Raw genomic sequence first — 20,045 nt, forward strand, 5'->3', positions numbered from 1 at the left:
CAACATACACTCTGCTAGCTGCCAGTGAAACTGATCACAAGCCATGCATGTGAACTTGCGCGTTATTATTTCCCTTTGTATCCTGTTTGTGGAATGAAGAAATCTGTTATTGCAGCAGAATGAAAAGGGAAACCGCCAAAGAGGGGGTAGGTGGGGGCAAAGACAAAAGGTGAAACTAAACAAATTCTCATTTTCAGCCCAATCTGTGGAAGCTTTAAGCAAAGAGCAGAATGGCTCCAAATTGGGGAGAAAATGAGGTAGTAAAAGCGTGGTTTTACAGACCTGCTTTGTTTCAAATCTTTTTGGTGGACTAGAAACTTGTGTGTTCTACAAAAACCTCCAAAATGCCCCCCTTTTCTGTGTGTTCCAGTTTAGTTTTGACATTATTTTCAGAAGACATAAGGTGAAGGTGTGTGGTATAGTAAGAAGGTGCCAAAAAAGGATAGGGAGTTGCTGCATGTAAGTTGATTGAATGCTGCTTTGTCTGCGCACAGTTTTGAGGTTATACACAGAGGCTTGTAGGTCTGGCAGACTGAACATGAGGAGAATGTGTTATTATGCTTCTTTTTTTTTCTCCCACTCTCATGTCTTCTCTCCTACTTGAGTACTGTAAATCCCTAAAGAATGGATGCGGCAGCAGTTCATGGCACACATCCCTATACCCGCTTCTGATGACTTTACCAGAGAAAAGGAGGAAAGCAAAAAAAGGGGAGAACATGGAGATGCTAGTGGAGGGGTGCATGGGGGAACTGTGAAATGTGGAGGTTAAGAATGAAGAGGAGGAAGGCTGTAATGAGAGGAGCTGGAAGGAAAGTCGAGAAGCGAAAGAATGCGAGCCTGAGAGAGAATTTTGATTATAACACGGGGAGCTGAGTACAGACGGGCTGATTTGTTGAGTATTTACCAGGGTACTGATTGTTGTCCACATCTTGGCCTCCTCTCAGAGTGAATCCAAATCCAGGCAAACTGTCACTGGGGGCGTGGGCCGCCCTCAGCTCCTGGCTGAGCGTCATACCTTGTGTGGATATGTCTTTGTTGCCATTAAAGATCAATACTCTCCCTCCACGCTCCTCACCTCCGAATGGACAGCCCACTGCCACGTCTGAAGGATAACAACACACACATTCGCATGGTTTAGACATCAACGGGGTTAAAGTCCCTTTGAGACAGGAGCAGAGGAAATGATACAGGTACAAGGAAATGGAAAGAGGAAAGGAAAAGAGCTTGACCGTCTTAAACTGAGCGATCATGACAGCTAGGCCATTTACTTACGTCTTTTTTTTGTTTGTTTTTTTAACTTTTTTTACAAATTTATTTTTAATCTTGGCTCAGCTTTATCTATCCTTATCTCTATAAACACTGTTTATGTTATGCTCAGCATGGGAAATATTTGTTTAAATAGGAAATGGAACAAGGTACCAAGTCATGGAAACAGAGGAAAAAAACATTAACTCGTTTTCTTATCTGTTTATCCTGATGCTTAGGGTTATGGCAGGGATGGAGCCTATCTTAGCTGTCACTGGGTGAGAGGCCAGATGAAAACCGGAGCATAGCAGTTAACCTGGCTAAATGTAAACAAACCTGCCTACCAGCACCTCTAAATTGGAGTCATTACCACCATATGCTTTAACCTTCTAAAACAGTGCATAAACAACTTGTTGCATTTAGCTGTTAACGTCTTGGATGAAATATTGTACTCTAAGTGTAAAGTGTAAGTGTAAAAAGTAGGTAGGTGTATTTTGTTACTCTGGAACATATTTTCTGATTTGACTCTCAAGAGGAAAGCAAATAAGCACATCGTTCACCAAAATATTAACCTTTCCTTTAGAAATCTCTTCAGACATGTAGATATATACACTCACTGTCCACTTCATTAGGTATACCTGTTCTACTGCTTGTTACCACAAATATCTAATCAGCCAATCACAAGGCAAACTCGATGCATTTAGGTGTAGACATGGTCAAGACAATTTGCTGAAGTTCAGACTGAGAGTGATCAGAATGGAGAATAAAGGTGATTTAAGCGACTTTGAACATAGTATGGATGTTAGCACCAGTTAGGATGGTTGGCTGAGGATTTCAGAAAGTGCTGATATACTGAGATTTTCCCACACTCTGACATAAACATGCCTTGTTTATGTCAGAGGTAAGAGGAGAGTTGCCAGACTACTTTGCACTGATAGGAAGGAAACAGCAATTCAAATACCCACTGGTTACAACCAAAGTATGCACAAGAGCATTTCTGAATGCACAACACTTTGAACCTTGAAGCAGATGGGCTACAGCAGCAGAAGCCCACACCAGGTGCCACTTCCATCAGCTAAGAACAGGAAACTAAGGCTACAGTTAGCACGTGCTCACCAACACCGGACAACAGAAGACTGGAACAACGTTACCTGGTCTGATGAGTCTCGATTTCCACAGCAAAAACTGGTTTAAACAACATGAAAGCGTGGACATGAAAGCATCTTGCCAAATCTCAATAGAACACCTTTGGGATGTGGTGAGATGGCAGATTTGCATCACGGACTTCACAAATCTGCAGCAACTATGTGATATAATCATGTCAATATGGACCAAAACCTCTGAGGAATGTTTCAAGCAGATTGTCGAATTTATGCCATGAAGATTTAAGGTAGATCTGAAGGTAAAAAGAACCAACTTGGTACTAGCAAGGTGTGACTAATGAAGTAAGTATCTGTAAAGGAAAGGGGGGTCTAAATGCAAAGAAAGAGATATAAGCAATAGGATACAGTAAGCTCCTGTGTAGATGAAGTAGAAGCAGATTTGAGTTTATTGTTTTACCTCTAAATTTCTGTGTCGCACCATCCTGTATTAAAGTACCCATTAGCACTGTAACTGTCCAAGCACCTCGAGATATCCTGTTTGTCTCCGGACCCCCCCTCTCTCAGTCTAAACAACTAGTTCCACATGAAGCAGATTGTGGGGTAGAGAGGATAAATGCAACCATGTGTGTGTGCAAGTGTATATATGAGCCTGTGTGAGAGTCTGCATGTCTATGTGTGGGTATGTGTACATAACTGAATAGCTGAGTTAAGAAAATTTTTTTAAAGACTTCACATAATGTGAAAGTCACTCATGGGCATTGCTCAACAACATCTCAGAATGTGCAGCAAAAAGAAGAGCATCAAGAACACCCACCGAACACCCACTGTGATCACTGAGACCAAAACTACAGAACTGTTTCTCAGACAAAAACAGGCCGACGCTTTGTGAGAAATACTGACAGCGTTGGCCGATAAAAATGAAAAACAAAAGAAACCACATGGAAAATGAAATTAGCTAAATTGCAAAGTGTTGACAGTTGACAGCAAGTAAAGCCACGGAGATGAGACAAAATGGGTATGGTTCCACTTTTAAGAAGAATCTTGGAAATGGAGTGATGATCATGAAGTGGAAGAGCTCATCGGAGAGAAAGAAAGCGGTCTGTTTCTGATTATATATGGACACACGAGGGCACAGGTATAGTCCACTGTTTCGGTTTGACATTAGCAAAGGAAAGCCGCTGAAAGCCTTGATCACAGTCCCTCCTTTGCGATTCTACACTATAATACTGAATAATGAAATCATGCACAGACGTGGATGTGCACTCAATAGATTAACTCTCAGTAAGTACTTTGTCTCCATGGCACTTCAGGAGGCAGATCTCAGGTCACATCAGTGCCCCTCAGAGACGCACGCTAACAGAGAGCAGATGTTATTTACATTTCTACTCTGAAAAACCATCAGTATTGATCCAGTGGTTATTGATCTAATGGTTAATGACTTTAAAGGCGTGGTAGGCTCATTAACACATGCTGTCCATGGATAAATAAAGGACAAATCAGTGGGATCGATGTGAAAAGAGGCTTAGATGCGCTTTCATTCATTCAATTTTTTTTATAGCCGCAATCAACAAGCCTTAGTTTTGTAGAACATTTGGGCTCCAGGCTGCATGGTTTGCATTTGTGTGTGTGTGTGTGTGGCTGTATTTGTACAATCAATGTGAGGATAAAACAAACACATCGAAGAGGAATGAACTCCGGGCTGCAGGACAAAAACTCCCAGATGATTTTATCTCAGGGCACATCTGGTGAGCTAAAAATAACTCAGACACACATAGACACATGGCCTTTGGCGGATCGTCACAGGAAGACACCACTCACACGGACAACCTTTCATCACTACACTTCCTGATTGGCAGGAGAACTTTAGGTTTTCTCACACAGCAGCATCTGATAGTATTTCCTCAGCCAGTGACATAACCATGCAAACAGCACAGGAACAGAAAAAAAGATTTGTTCTTTTATCATGTTAACCTGAAAATATTGGCCCATAAAAGAAGGCTCATTCAGGTTTAGGAAAAATCTAATCAAACAAATTTTCTCTTCTCCATATCTGTCCCCTTCCATAGCTCTACTTGTATCTTTTCATTTTTCTGATTAAGTTAATCCATGTCAATTTATCTTTTTTTCTCTTTTCCTTTCTCCTTGACTTGGAAAGTCTCAGACCTACCATTGTATCCATCTTGGTTGACATCTCCTAGCGGTGCGATAGCTGTGCCGAAGCGTCCAAAAGTGTAGGTGCCGGTGAGAGCGACAGGTTCAGAAAAAGTGAGTGGAGCCAGCTGGAGGTACAGGTATACCCTGCCCACCTCCTTGGGTTTGCTCTCCGTCTCTCTTTCCATGAAAAGGGGTGCTCCAACCAGCACGTCATCTGTCCTGGGAGGGTAGGGTGAAGAATTAGTGATCGTACATAGAATAGAAAGTGTATGCATCTGCAGTGACCGTGAGGTTTTCTACTTACTCATCTCCATTTAAGTCAGTTACAGCCACAGAGTAGCCAAAATAGGAGGCCATCTGATGGACAGACAACGAAGGAAGGCTATAGCACTTTAACCAAACCCCAACAAAGCTGCATGACTTTCTTCTAATGCTAATTTCAAATACGCTGCTTCGTATATGTGATAGTCTGAGACTGTGACGTGTTGATGGCCCTACCTGTTCCCCTGTGAAGTTCTGGATGAACGTCATGTTGGTGGAGTTGATCATCGCCACCTAAAACAAGCAGGCATAACTAATAAGGCACCGAGCTTTGTCCCCCCAGTGTAAGAGCAGTAAACATGGTGAAGCAGTCTGACAAACAGGCACATAAAGAATGTTGGAAAAAAGTCAGAAACCGCATAAAAAACTGTTTTATTTAACCGAACACCCCCCTCCCCCCCTCCCTCCCTCCCCCACCACCATCCTCTTTGTGCTTTTACCATTTTCCCCTCATCTTTCTCCCCCCCCATTCTAACCCTGGTTGCAGGGAGAGATGGAGGAAAGGGGGGAAGGCTGAGAATTCCTTCATAAGAACTGAAATAACAACCACATGGAGGAAGCCGGAGGCAACACATACACACACATGCACAGACACACACACACACACCCCCTCACATGTGGAGGATACAAGCTGACCCAATCACACATGTCTCAGAGATGTACTAAAGAGGGATAGACTTATGAACACAGACAGATGAGGACGTGTAAAAAGAAATATTAAATCAACAACTTGAGATTTCATTTTCCTTTGCTCTCAGTTGTCAAATATGTTGCAGAGAGATTCTGATCAGGACTGACAGCTGCTCCACTGTCAGGTCTACCTGCATCACTCCATCTACTGCACCAATTACCAGCTACATCCTCCTACTCTGTGGCATCCAGTCTGTACACCAAGGGACAGTCTTGCAGCAACTACAATGTCGGGACGAGGAACACACTGTCACGGGTCGTGTGTGTGTGTGTTTATGTGTCAAAGAGGGCTAGCGGGGTTACGTGGGGCCACTGGCCTTCATATGCAGCAGAAGCTGTGTGTCATTACGGAGGACTGACACAGTGAGCCCCGAGGACAAGTTCCCATACAAGAAAAAGAGGCAAACTAAAGTTTACTGGAGTATGCACATACATAAGTAGATTTCTGTGTCAGCAGACAAATTTCAAAGACTTCATGAGTGCATGTTTGTGTCTGAGTGCAGGTTTTTCACACATCTTCACAATAAAAGTTTACATGCAGATGGAATACAGATGCAAGACAAATTAAAGGAAACATCTGCATGAAATGTCTTATTAGGCTACCGAGCCTCCAATTATATCTAAGATATCTGTCGACAAGTCACTGGCACTCAACTGAATGAACATCACTCTTCTCTAAGATATTTCTTTGAAAAGTATTTGGTCACGGTGGAGAAAAGCGTCAAAAATCCCACATATGCAATAAGTTGATTCGAGGTCTGGTGACTGTGAAGGCTATAGCATATGAGATTTCTTCTTATTAAAATATTTAACTTACTTTAAATAAGCCTCTATATTTGCTGGGCTTCCCACTGTTTTATTTTTCTTTTGTCTCTCAGTTGGTTGTTTTTAAATGAAACTGCGATATTCTAATTGGCTTGTCCGTCCATACTCACATATCCAAAGTTCTGCGCTCCTCTTGGGACTCCAGCTAACAGCTCTGGAAGACATAAAAATAAAGCAAAGAGTCAAATTAGTGCGAGAAAGATGCACAGCGGAAAAGACGGGGGAAAAAAAGTGACAGAGGTTTGTCTCAAAAGCCTGAAACCCCCACCGACCTCACAGCCAAGTATTGCAGAGAACAAAGTGAGTGATTGGGTGCTCGGGCTCTGCGTGTGTATTGATTGATGAGTGCAGTGTTGTGAACTTAAAGTGACGATCTGAGGGTCCCACCCAGAGCGAGAAGACAGAGTCCCCACTTCCTGCCTTCTGGCTGTACTCAACAGGCTGAACCACGGGCCTATTAACCAGCAATTCTCAGCTTCATCTTCACTCAGAGCTCCCAGTTACAACCAGTTCTCCAGTCTGAAGAGGGTTTAGGGAACAAGACCACAACAAGCTTTGTACCACAACACAGTGCATCAGCAGCCATGTGTAACCTCTTTAGGCTCTCTTTAAGACTCTTTGACATGTGTTGCGCTTTAGGCGGTTCAGGGCCTTTGCAGGGTTGGTATGGGGGTATGTAAACACAAGGTTGTCCCGTAAAAATCCCACTAAATGCTGATTAGCAAAGCGACACTAGGGAGGGGGGGGGGGTGTATAAAGCTAACGTGAAACCGTGTGGTGACGCTGTTTAAAGAGGAAGCAAAAAAATTGGTTTAAAAAGTGATGTGGTGACTTTTTAAACCAATTTGTGGCTGGAAACATTTTGTTTTCTTTTTTTTTCCTTTTCGTTTTGGTTGAAATTGTCCCGTTTGAAACACACACAAAGTTATGGCATCAAAAAGAACTTTAGCAGCACCTGAAGTGAACCCACGATTATATACCAGAGCGTATCTAAGCGGTACAATACTTAAAAAATAAAAAGATTTGTACATTTCTATTACTCACAACTTATATGAATTTATTCTGGCTCTAAAAAGCACACATTTGAAAAGCTGAAGATAAATTCAAAGGCACTTTTCCCCACCTGCAAATCCTTTATAAAACAATGATGTGTGCATGCCTGAGCGCTTTTTCACCTAATATTTCAAGTCCAGACGAGATTCTGGACCCACTCTAGACATGAAGAGGTTTGCAGAGTCTGCCAATAATCATTCTAATCACTCCAAATGGAGGACAGGAAAGCCCTTTATCAGTAGTCCTTGAAGTCCTGTCCACTCAGGGTCATGACCCAGACGTACAGAGACAGTTTTAATTACTGCCGCTAAGTTCAGACAAAGGCAAAGTCACACAGCTGTCCACTCTCTGTCGCTCAGAGAAAGCGCAAACATGCAACGTTTTAGACGGCGCTGCAGGAGAGACTGCCGATGTTCTCAGGAGGTTCCTCAAATCTAATGAATTCTTGGATTTCTCACCTTGTTCAGAGTCTCCTGTAAACTCTCCCACTGCCACAGAGTAACCTACGGAGAAATCAGTTGCACATGTGGTTATAATTCAATTGCAGTTGTCTAATATTATCAACTGTGTTATGATTTGTTCATACAGTTGGGTCCATAAGTATTCCGACATTTCCAGAGGCTCAAACGTAACAGGGAAAATGAACTAATTTAAAACATGAAGGTTTTTTTTAATACTTCAATGAAAATCGTTTGCAGTCAATTACTGTCTGAAGTACAGAAGCCATGAAGAGCTCTGCTTCCTCCATTTATCCTGCCACCTTCAGTTGCTGCTTGTTTCTGAGTCTCTCGGTCTTCAATAAATGAACCACACACTCTGTAGGGTTGAGATTATGTGACTGACTTGGCCACTGAAGAATATCCCATTTCTCTGCCATGACAAACTCCTGGGTCACTTTTGCACTTTGTTTTAGTATCATCGTCCAATCAGTTTCGCTGGATTTGTCTCAGTCAGAGCAGAGAGCACAGCCCCGTACACCTCACATTTTATCCTGATACTTCTATCAGTGGTTATATCAATAAACATTAGTGACCCACTTCCACTGGCAGCCATACATGACCATAACATAGTATTGCCTCTACTATGTTTCACAGATGATGTGGTATGATTCAGATCATGAGCTGTTTCTCTCCTTCGCAATGCTTTCAGCATCTTTTAAATGTCATCTGACAGTCAAATCGGATCTTCTTGTCCTTGAGTGTAAAGAGTGGTTTGCACTGTGTTGCAAAGCCTCTTGACTTTCCATCATGAAAGTCTTTTTATTGCAGACTATCAGAAAGACACAATGTTTTTGCTTTAGTGATATGTTTTTAAGGGCTTTTTTCTCAACCAAACAAAGAATCCTGCAGTAGGTTTACCTCTGCGGTCATTCAGGCCTCAAGGTGTTGCTGAGCTGACCAGTGCACTCCTTTTTAAGAATGTACCAGACTGTGAATTTGGCCACTCTCTTAGGGTGTTTGCTATGTGTTTGATAGGTTTATTTTGCTTTTTCAGCCAAATGATACCCTCCTTCACTTGTATCTCTTTGGACCTCATATTAAGAGTTTCATTGAAAAGATAAACAAGAAAGCTCTGCGTTTAATTTCTGTTTAACTTAAAATGATGCGAGAACAACCTCACCTGCTTGTCAGTCAGCTGTCCAGCTACTTTTGAGCCTCTGCAAATGGGGGACTGTGTATAAAAATGGCCGTAACTCTTAAAGAATGAATAGTAAACTTTTGTTAAACCCCTGGAATTAAAGCTGAAACTCTAAACTTTAATTAAATCTTGATTGTTTGATTTAAAAATCCACTTTGGTGGTGTACAGGGGCAACAATTACAAAAACTGTCTAAATAATTATAGACCTGAATGTAAGCTTGCGTGTGTGTTTGTTAATGCATGTTACCAAGGTAGCTGTCGTCGTGTGTGTCTTCAGCAGCTCTTGTGTGTTTCTCTCCCGAAACCTGTCTCAGCACTGCCTTTAAAGAGTAGCCATTCAGTATCTCGGCTATCCCTGCTGTCATCACCTGACCTGCAAACACACACACACACACACACACACACACACACACACACACACACACACACACACACACACACACACACACACACACACACACACACACACACACACACACACACACACACACACACGGATGGAGAAAAACAAACAATCTGAAAGCCACATCTGTTTATAGGCAGCGGTTTAAGCTCAGACTCCACGTAGGGAGCCCTGCTGTCCACAGTTGCAGATAACTGCTGGAGCTGGACGGCTCGCTCCACATGAAAGACACAGACAGCGCACAATCCTCTCAGAGGCAGAAACACTTACACATCTTAGTGCTTGCAGAACAAAAAGCTGAAATGTTTGGCCAATACGCCTTTAAAAACTCCCAAGAAAAATCCTGCCCTCTCCATCACAAGGTTTCTGAATTATAGGTGTGCGCACACAAACAACACCCTTCCTCTGCTGTAGAACAAGAGGTCAGACAAACAAATGATTTTATCTATGGCCGCCTTCAGCCTTCCATAAATCCTCCTTAATGTGTGTGTACTGATGGGGAGGGAAATGTGCCCTCTTAACCCTCCCTTCAGCTCCTCTCGCAGCCCTTCATCCTCCCTCTCTCTCACACCGTGCTGGCTTTATCTCATATCACCGTGTCGACTCATTATTAAACTACAACCTGATTGAGGAGATAAACTGTTAACAGAGATGCATAAATCAGTGCTGCTAATTTCGAGTTATTTTTCACTCAGCGATAACAAGGCTTTATGTGAGTTTGTTGGAGGATGAATCAAGCTGAAGGCTGAAGATAATTGTTGTATATTAGAGGCCATAAAATCCAGGCTGAGTGCTTTTATAAACATTTGGAGGAAGTGTTTTAACTGGAGGCAGGCTGCCGTGCCAGTGCTGAGGGCACGGCGAGAGAGAGAGAGCAGTCCATTAGGGTGTGTATGATGTCTGTCTAGTGCAGTCCTTTATGCCACAGCATTCATTATTTAACAATATGTAATCATTGTATCTCTGAATTAAAAAAATGAATCTATTTCCTTTCTCTCTTTTTTGAAAAACACATTATGTCTTATGTTATTCTGTTTTTTTAAAAGCAGCTGATGTGCCTCAGAGGTCGAAGATCATTAGGTTACAAAGAAAGTAAAGAGAAATGAGTTTGTTCAAGTGATGAATAATTGTGTCCTTTCTCCTTGCAAGCAGCTGCACGATGTTGGGTAACGCACACACACACTCTAACACCTGGAGTAGGGGGAGTACTGCTACACTTCCACAGCTTAACTACGACACACTCAAGCTGTGTCTACACCTATTAAGACACTTCATCCCTCTGCTTAGACTACCCATGCATATCCAGCAATCTGACTGACCTCAGCTCTGACTTTATCAAGGAGATAAATCGTTCTGCTTCTTCGCTCTGTGTCTGACTCTCATCAACATACTCCATCACTTCTCTCTCTGTCATCTCCATCGCCGGCCTCTATCACTCAGGCCGTCCTGTCTGCTCTCTCTCTCTGCCACCCCTTTCCTTTGTCTTTCTCAACCCTGCTGCCTCTGCTTGAGGTTCTTCCTCTCCCGTCAGAGCTTTTCCAAGCTCCTCTGAGGAGCAGAGGGGCAGTTCCTCCACTCCATTACCCCCTGATCAGCTCATTACAGAGCCCAAACACCCACTTCCTGTTACACTGTTACAGACAGAGCGACGCATTAAGTACAAAAAAAAAAAAGGAGGAAAGGAAAAGCGAATATAAAAGGGTTGCAGAGAAAGGGACGCATTTTTTTCCACCTTCGCTTAGGTAAGATTTGGAAAGTGTGTCCAGTGTGCATATGTGTGTAGGTGGGCTGTCCCGACTGCTAAACTCATCTCCATTCTTTTCTCTGATTTGAACACTGTCCCACTGATGAAATCACTGCAAGAGAGAGAGCAAACAAAGGCTTACACACTTCTGTTTCAGTTACCTTGCCAGTAAAAGCTTCCAGGTCCTCCTACCACCAGCTTTCCTTCCTGGAATAAATACAATTAAGTAGGGTTAGTCATATTGGAGGAATTGTTATTAAATAAATTGTGCAAGTTTGACTAGAGTTTTATAAAATGTGTATAGCTGTGTGAATGTGCCCATATGATTCCCGCTGCCTTCTGACATCCTGAAGAGAACGACAGCTTCCTGTACGTGAGGAAGGTAAGGCCGGACCATGAGTGAAAGGTCAAGGTTCATACTGACTATACAGTGAAAGAATGCGTGTGTATATGTTAGTGTGTTTATGTGTGTCTGGTCTATTGTGTTAGGAGGCGATGGGTCACATGGGGCGTGGATGCTTCTCTGGGGACAAATGCGCTCTGATCTTCCCAGTGCCCATAAAGTTTGACGGGAGTCTTCTCTGCGTGAACTCTGAGAAGCGACAAATTGTGTGCAGAAGGTTTTTGGGTAATAAAGTGTAACTGCTGCTGCAGTCCATACCTTGGTGAAATCCACACTGAAACCAGCCTGGCAGAATCCCTGTCCCTCTGGGTCTGGATCATCTGCAAGCAACATGAACACACATGCAAAGACTGAAACAGCAGAAGCACTCAAAGGAACATCTTACTTATTTTAGGGAAGTACTTTTGGCTTGCACATAGAAACTACCTGAGATTGAAGATAGAGAAAGAGAGCAATTAAGTCTCACCCACACAGGAGGGAAGAACAGTTCATGGTTCTCCACTGACTTTCTTAAGCACAAAGGTGCCTCCTCATCAAGTTTGCAAGAAAAATACTGATAAATGCACGTGGAGTGGGATGCACGCAGACCTACACACAGTGCAGCTCTAGTAGGAGTGTTTTTTGTTTATTTTGAACAAGCTGCATTTTACTGTCTCATTGGGAATAATGCAGGGCACAAGTCTTCTCAGGAATTAGAATTTAAAAAGAGGGAATTTATGATTCTGCTGTATTAATGTTGAATGGTCTGACAATATTCCAGAAGTGCAACAATAAATTGGTACTTTTTTTTTGTCTTGAGACATTTTCCTGGAATTCTACTGTGCCAAAATCATAACTTCTAATAGATGAAACCATGCAACTACAAAAATCCCTACTGTCAAAACTAAATATTTAGATAATTAAGATAATCAAGCACTTACGGCATACATAAAAATGTAGAGCCACTGATGTGTGTGTTTCTGTTTAAATTACTTCATCTAACGGCGCATGAACACACAAAACATATGTGCCAATCATAAATTGGTCTCCATCTCAGTGGCCCCCTGGAGTGACCTTTAATGATGCGTAACTACACAAGCGCACATATAAACAATGTGTTACAGCCTTAATGGTTGCAGATACACGTTAAGATAAAGCAAACAAAAAAAGAAAAAGCTTAGAAACATGACGCAGAAATACTTCCCCTGCAAAACAGGGCACAGTCGTTCCCTCCTCAGGAAGAGCTGAGTTTACGGCTTTGAACCAACTACCAGAGGGAGTACAAGTATGAATGTCTGTGTATGTGTGGACAACAAAGGCTAGGTTTTCTCTGCTGTTTATGATGTGCCACCTGATAGCCTTCATTTCTCCTTATCAAAGTTTAATGCCGGCTCATATCGCTGCACAGGGTGAGAGAGATCGCAGGAAGGAAGTGAGAATGAAAAAAAAAATCCCATAAATTCCATTTACAGAACTGATGACAGAAAGAAGAGGGCCACAGAGAGAGTCTGATAAACTGTTAGAGTGACGCGGATATATTTTCAGGTTACTGTGGCAACTTGTAAAACATCAGAGAAAGTGATTTATTGCGGAAGCACAATTCCCTACCTTCCCTACCCGGACCTCGCCACGCACACGGTTTTTGTTTGGTTTGTCCAGGTTTTCAGATATCTTTGTAATCCTGACTGTGATGGTCACGGGAGAGAAACTGAGGATTATTACTGCTCCGAGCAGCTCGTTTTATATATGCGTTGGAAATCTCAGGCATATATCTCAAAACCAAAACTTAACCAAATGCTATCTGCAGGCGTAACAACATCACAGATGATGAATGTTAGTTTTTATGAAATTTTAGTGAACATCAGCTTTTTCCTGTCCACTAAAATGAAAAATATGCACTTTGTATACGTCATGTCATATCGTGGTGCCTTACTGGTCGACGCGACGTGGTTAATTTTCTGTTTATCCTGATAGCAGAGGCGGAAAACAAAGGGAGGAGGGGATGAAAGGAACAACAGGTTGATGGAAACATTTCCAGACAGGGCTGCAGAGTGACTCACTGGTCCTGCATGGTGAGTACTCTGCGTAGGCGCTGAAGTTCTGGACGGCTACATAACAGGTCCCGACGGGGTCTTTCTCCCCACTTATCTTCACTGTCCGCCAGTGGTACAGAGGAGCGCATGCCTGCCCAATGAAAAAAAAACACACTTTGATTCCGGTTTTAAAAACAAATGACGGCCAGTTAGTTTTGTTTATTATCCATTTGGAAATTCCCTTTCTGTCAGTGCAACTGTCAGATAAATACAACCACAACAGAAAGGACATTACAGTTACAGGAAATACATTTAAGAACAAAGTGCTCCGCGGCAGCGTCGCGACAATACACAAAAAACCAAAAACTGTGTGCATCACGGCGCGAGTGCCAAACTCCTCATATCACCTGGATTTGTTTAACAGTTATGTTGGAAGGTATGACGGAGAACTTGGCCACAGGAAGTCTGCAAAGGTGGTGTCTTGTACTCCCACCCTGATGGTGACAATTTCTTTTCCCCAGACAGAGTGTGATATATTTCTGAGGAATGCTTGCTCTTACGCCATTTCATGGAACTTTTTAATTTCCATTCATGAACAAATCTTTGCAGCTTTTGCATGAAACTGTAGTGCCCTTGTACCTGAATCCTCTCACACCAGTTAATCACCTTAGATATTCTTATTAACTTATGACTTAATATAATATGGTCACCATGAAGAAATACTTGCTGGTGCGTCTGCCCTCTTGATCTGAAATCAGTTAAGATTTCTTCAGTTTTCTTGGTGTTTAGGAAAGAGGGGGATGTAGAAGGAAAATCTGTGTGGGATAAGTTAAATGATTCAGATAATATCTGACTTTATTTCCACTTACCACCACTTCGCCTCTGTGTGCTCTGACCGATGCTCCAAACCACTGGTGCGACTTAAACTCCAGAGGCTCTCTGGTACCATTTACCTTAATCATTCTGTTATCTGGGGAGAAAAAAAATAAAGACATAAAGGGTACTGTAAGAGTACAGAAAAGATATAATGTATAATGGATGGCAGTAAAAGCGATATTGAGATATTGACCACGTCAGTGTGAATTGAGGCTGCCTGTAGCTCTGCTTGTGAGCACAGAAAACATTTGCCCTAGATACAATAAAGAACAAACAGCAACATCATAAACAGACCAATAACACACATCAGAACAACATCTGTCCCCCACAAACAGACATTTGTCAAACTACAGAGACTTTTTTTTAAAGTTAAAGCTCATAAAAAATAACAAGACTTAAGAGACTCATTCTGACCCTACACAGATACATAGAGCCCCCACCCCCTCCCCACAAGCGCACATGGACGTGGACATTATTAGAAGTTCCCCATTGGAATTACAATTATGTGCCGATTTGGTGTTAAGTGTGTGTACATGTTTGTTTTCGCTCTGTTGTAGGTAGTTTAATAAAGTAGTGTTAATAAAGTCAAGCCATGCAGTGCAGACCTCTCTTCATTAAACACCTTCTTTTAGCAAGTACACACTAAAATTACAGACAACCAGATGTACAGTACAAGTTTGCCAGCTACAGTCAAGATTCATTTTAGATTATATATAATCTAGATTATATATATATGTGTGTGTGTGTGTGTGTGTGTGTGTGTGTGTGTGTGTGTGTGTGTGTGTGTGTGTGCATTTTTAAAAAGGATTGTAATCATTAACATTGCAATGCTGGCAATACAGGTTCAATTAAGTATCACTGTCACTTTTATTCCCAAAGCCTGAGTAATAGTGGATGAGGGTATTGAATGATTAACTTCACAGCATAAAACTAAGATCGGGTTATGCGAGCTGTTGCTTTCAGATGTGCATGTATTTTGTGCGACTGTGAACATTACCTACATCTCTTCTTGGAAAAGGAAAATAGAATTTCAAAAATATTCATCATTTTTAAGTGTTTCTAAATGAAAACATCATTTTTCTGGTAAACTGAGTAGCAATGCATCAACAGAGCAGACAGGAAGCAGTGGACTATTCGGCTTTACTTTCCAGACTTCTTAACTCATACAGACATCCAATCTATCATTAATCTGTGATAGCAAGTCATCCCCTCTCCTATTCACTTCACTTCACTGGCATGACTTGACACATCTGCATAATGTCACTGAAACCATGCACACGCATAATCAGGCACACGTGACGTTGATATATGGACATTAACCAGTCAAGTGCACACAGATGCTCAGCACTCTGCTCCGGATACTTTGTACAGTGTGCATCAGTGTGTGTATGCATGTGCCTCCTCCTAGTCTGGTTTATACCTGTAAGAATGGGTCTGCTGTAACTCTAGAAATATCCACAGTGGCCACGGTCATCAATCAACTCGTGCATAACCCCCCATTGTAGTGAAAAGATGCACACATGACTTCACACACAAATTTGTTCCACCAGGTTTATGCCTCTGTCCCTCAAACCTGAAATTAACCCCCAAAACACTTCAAATTAAAACTAAACCCCCCTCGGTGAAAAATAACTGTAATTAACTTTAGAGAAAACAAAACATCTCAGTCTTTATCTTCATGGAGCCTTGCTGTAGTTCACGCAGAACACTGAAGCAGTGCTTTTATCAGCTGATCAGCTATCAGCAGTTGCATTTCCGCATCAGCTGCTCGTTGATAAATTATCCAGTCATAGTCACACTGTTGTATAATAATATGACAGATATATGATCTCCGCAGCAGTATGTCTTCCGACTGCAGCTTCATCTTCAAAGGTTTTTTTCTTATGGACTGAAGGTTTTTATGTTGATTCAGTTACAATCTGCTGTTTATATATATGTATATCTTTCTCTGGATCCTGTTGGATATGTTAGATCTGCCCATAACACTACAAGAGAGTAGAGTTACTCCTATCGGAGCACTGATAAGCCAGTTTCTTCTCCACTTCACTTTTTGTGGTCATCACAAAGATGTTAGAAGTTCTTGTAATAGGTGAGAGAGAGAGAGAGAGAGAGAGAGGGACAGACTGATGGAGGGGAGGGAAAGGAGACAGGGTTACATTTTCAAGATCTAATAAAAAGCAGACCTCGCCCAATCCCCCTTTCTTCCGAAGGGAAACTAAATTCCCATGTGCATTCAGTTTACCCCCTCCTCTCTCTCTCTCTCTCTCTCTTTCTCTCTCTCTCTCACACACATGCCAACTCAGATAGAGAAGCGTGTGTCAGAGACATTAGACTCACCAACAAAGGCTGATTGGACACTAGTGTTGATAATATACTGGATACCATAATCAACATGATGAAGACATCCACCAGCAAACCTGCCATACTTTTTTTTTCTTTTTTTTATTGTTACAGGAAGCTGATGAGACCCACATGTCTCATCTCCCTCTTTTTTCATCCAACAACACTTGCGCCAACTTAAACAGACACACACAGGTTATAAAACAGTGGTTTCAATTCCAGTAACATCTGGGGCCACCAATGATTCTAAAAGGAATTATTACAAGTGAAATAAATGATGGTTCAATTTCATCTCTGGTATTAAATAAAACACTTATATGAGAACTCACGAAACAATGACTGTGACAGGCTCACACTTTGTCCAGCTCAAATGGATAATCCTTTCTATTTACTGCAAAGAAACCAGCAGTCTACCTCATGTTTATTCAGGTCAATGAGAAAGACAGAGAGAAAACAGGCTTCAGGTAACTCACTGGAGTTGTCAAAGGGTATCTGTCTGCAGCTCTCAGGCGGCCCAGGCCAGGGGCAGTAATAAACGGCTCCAGCCTCCACGATGCCGGGCTGGGAGGTGTTGGCTTTGGGAGCCCCAACCAGCACACTGATCCTAATAGGCAAAAGAAAAACCAAGACACATGCAAGACAATGTACTCTTCAAACAATGCATAAACTCTCATACATGGCAGGTCCTTTTACTCTGTTTTCCTTTGTGTTTATAGTAATATGAACAATTTTTGCTTAATCTGTCAGAGGTAAGACAGATAATGACGCTCATGGATTTTCCTTATTCCCCCCATCACTCTTTTTCTTTATTATTTTATTAGTATTAGTGTAAGGCATTGTGTTCAATTTGTACAGGTAGAGTTTAAGAAGAACTTCTGCAAGACACAGCTTCAGCCCTGATGTTGCCACTCACGTGTTGCTGTCGGCGGTAGCTTGATAGAAGTCCACAGCATAACCGAAGTAACTTCCATCGGGTCCCCTATAAACTGTGGGATGCTCTGCGTAAAAGTTAAACCCCAAAACTCCGTTTGCCGACGAGAGCACGGACAGAACACCCAGAATAAACATCCCAGCATATGAAACACCGTCCCATCCACGCTCCATCCCAAGGAACAGCAAGCTTCCCACTATTCCCAAAAAGTGAGACAGAGGGTGAGAGAGATTCCAAGATGCAGGTGAGGTTTGCTCGCACAGTCCAGAGTTTAAGCCCGCCAACTCTCCCTGCTCCCGGATTCCTTCATGCACTCTGCTGCGCTCGCCCAGAACTGACTCTTGACACCCTGAAACCACCAGTCTGCCCAGAGCCTCCACACTACACAGCCGCGCCCCCGCCTTCCGCACAAAACTTTACCCCCCACACATCACAAAAAAAAAAACACCACATCTGAGCGCGCAGAAGAGACTGGCGCGTCACCGCTCCCTTTATAGCACAGCAGCTTTTCTAAGACATCCCGAAACAATAACTAATATTAAACACTGGGCCGAGCACGCGCAGATATGGCCAGTGCGCACGCAAACGCAGAGACTAGTAAATTAAAGCACATTAGAGCCTACTTTTACGGGCTAGCCATGCCGTTAAACAGGGCTGCGTTTCCTTCCGTGGAGAATAATCACTTGTAATTATGTCAGTAATTATTATGTCGACTTGCAGGGAAAAAAGAAAAGAAAAGTCGATGTATGTGCTAGTTTTGTTAGGCTGTTAGGCTGCATATCTTAGAAAAAAAGTCCCCGCTCCTTCAAAAACAAACTTTTGAAGAGGTGACAGACCACGCAGCAGAATATATTTAGCTCAGCACACATCAGAGCCTTTTTTAAATTGAAAATAAAAGGAAGGAAACAAAAAGACAGAAAACCCACAAACTGCCTCTTATTATCATGGGAAGTTAGTTTTAATTAAACCAAGTTTTATGGGACGTTAGTGATAAATTAAGTTCCCCTGGCAGCCTCGCAGGGTTGTAAAAAGACAGTGAAGCGCAAAGGTGAAGCGTTTTTTCTCATTCCCCCCGCAAAGGTGAGAAGGTGTGCTAACCGTCACCTAACAGGTAAAAAGAAAACATCCACACCTGTACAAACCCTGCCTGTGTACCTGTGTCCTCTGCTTCATTTTACTTTATTATCACAGACTTGTTCGACTTTGTCTGCATATCTCTCATCCCCCCCTTTTTTCCCTTTTGTACAGGAGTGAAAGGTTTGTGTGTCTGGCCGTGTGTGACAGAGAGAAAATGGGTTCAGGGAATGTCTCTGTTCTTTCTCAGCTGTTTCAAAGTAAATCTAAGACGAACAGAGGAAATAAAGAATCGAAAACATGAGCAGACAGGAGCAGACGCAGATGTGTTTCTTTTAGTTTCGCTCGCAGGACGACATGGCGAGAAGGATGATGGAGTGAAGAGGCACCAGACGTCCTGCGCTTTTTGCAGTCTGTGTAACGCCATCATTCTCCAGGTTTAGAGTTCAGTTTGAGGATCCGGTGTGCACATTTCCATCCGTAATCATTTTGTCCACTGCCTTGCCTCCAATAAAATGATCACAGACATCCTATTTCCAAACGTGGAACCATTACTTCGCATACTGTTCATGTTACTTCCTGTCAATCTGCCAGTGTGTCCTGATCAGAGATTTACTGCAGGTCACTGTGGATTGATGACTGCACGAGAACAGTGGTGGTTTATGTTTTACACACTTTGACTTCATTTCTCTTCTCTCTGTAGAACCTCACCATAAGACTTTTAAAATGAGCGTTATGCCGGATTATATCACACACATCCCTTCTCCATTAGAGACACACCCAGGTAATATTACACATCTCCTGTGCATAGACGCAGAGAGGAACAAGCGTCTTCTGCATCCATATATAAACACACAAATACATGTGTGCTGAGCTACAAATGCTTATAATCCTGAATCGAAGTAGCTAAAATGTAAATTCTCACTCTGCAAACATTCACCACTTGTTTTGAATTATGAGGGACCAAAGTGTGAGGACATACAAGACAGAGTACAGACTGTCTCGTTTGTCTTCTTCTGGGACAATTTTGAGCAAACAGAAACATGCATTTTTTTCTCCCTTAGGAGGATCTCCTGTTTATAGGGAGGTACTTAAGTGACCATCGGTGTCTTGTAGATTTAGAGTCTCTGGGGAGCACAAAACATTTGTTTGTGCGTTTGATTTAGTGGTGAAGATCCTGGCCGAGCTGGGACATCTGACACCCTATGTTGTCCCATGTTTGGTCATGATAG

At 42.3% G+C, this 20,045-nt stretch overlaps 1 protein-coding gene across 1 annotated transcript in view; it reads right to left on the reverse strand.

Annotated features, from left to right (window-relative positions):
- Positions 1 to 18,266, reverse strand: part of itga8 (integrin, alpha 8) — a 42,430-nt gene extending 24,164 nt beyond the window's left edge. The window contains exons 1-13 of the mRNA XM_031746266.2: positions 17,722 to 18,266; positions 17,282 to 17,412; positions 14,462 to 14,562; positions 13,620 to 13,743; positions 11,839 to 11,900; positions 11,339 to 11,384; positions 9,278 to 9,403; positions 7,850 to 7,894; positions 6,449 to 6,492; positions 5,001 to 5,057; positions 4,807 to 4,859; positions 4,516 to 4,721; positions 905 to 1,102 (exon numbers count right to left, since the gene is read on the reverse strand). Of these exons, the coding sequence (XP_031602126.2) occupies positions 905 to 1,102; positions 4,516 to 4,721; positions 4,807 to 4,859; positions 5,001 to 5,057; positions 6,449 to 6,492; positions 7,850 to 7,894; positions 9,278 to 9,403; positions 11,339 to 11,384; positions 11,839 to 11,900; positions 13,620 to 13,743; positions 14,462 to 14,562; positions 17,282 to 17,412; positions 17,722 to 17,912 (1,384 nt within the window). The 5' untranslated portion in view covers positions 17,913 to 18,266. The remainder of the gene's footprint in view (positions 1 to 904; positions 1,103 to 4,515; positions 4,722 to 4,806; positions 4,860 to 5,000; positions 5,058 to 6,448; positions 6,493 to 7,849; positions 7,895 to 9,277; positions 9,404 to 11,338; positions 11,385 to 11,838; positions 11,901 to 13,619; positions 13,744 to 14,461; positions 14,563 to 17,281; positions 17,413 to 17,721) is intronic.
- Between the last annotated feature and the right edge of the window lie 1,779 nt (positions 18,267 to 20,045).

This window comes from Oreochromis aureus, linkage group 11 (assembly GCF_013358895.1).
Source record: "Oreochromis aureus strain Israel breed Guangdong linkage group 11, ZZ_aureus, whole genome shotgun sequence".
Taxonomy (NCBI): Eukaryota; Metazoa; Chordata; class Actinopteri; order Cichliformes; family Cichlidae; genus Oreochromis; species Oreochromis aureus.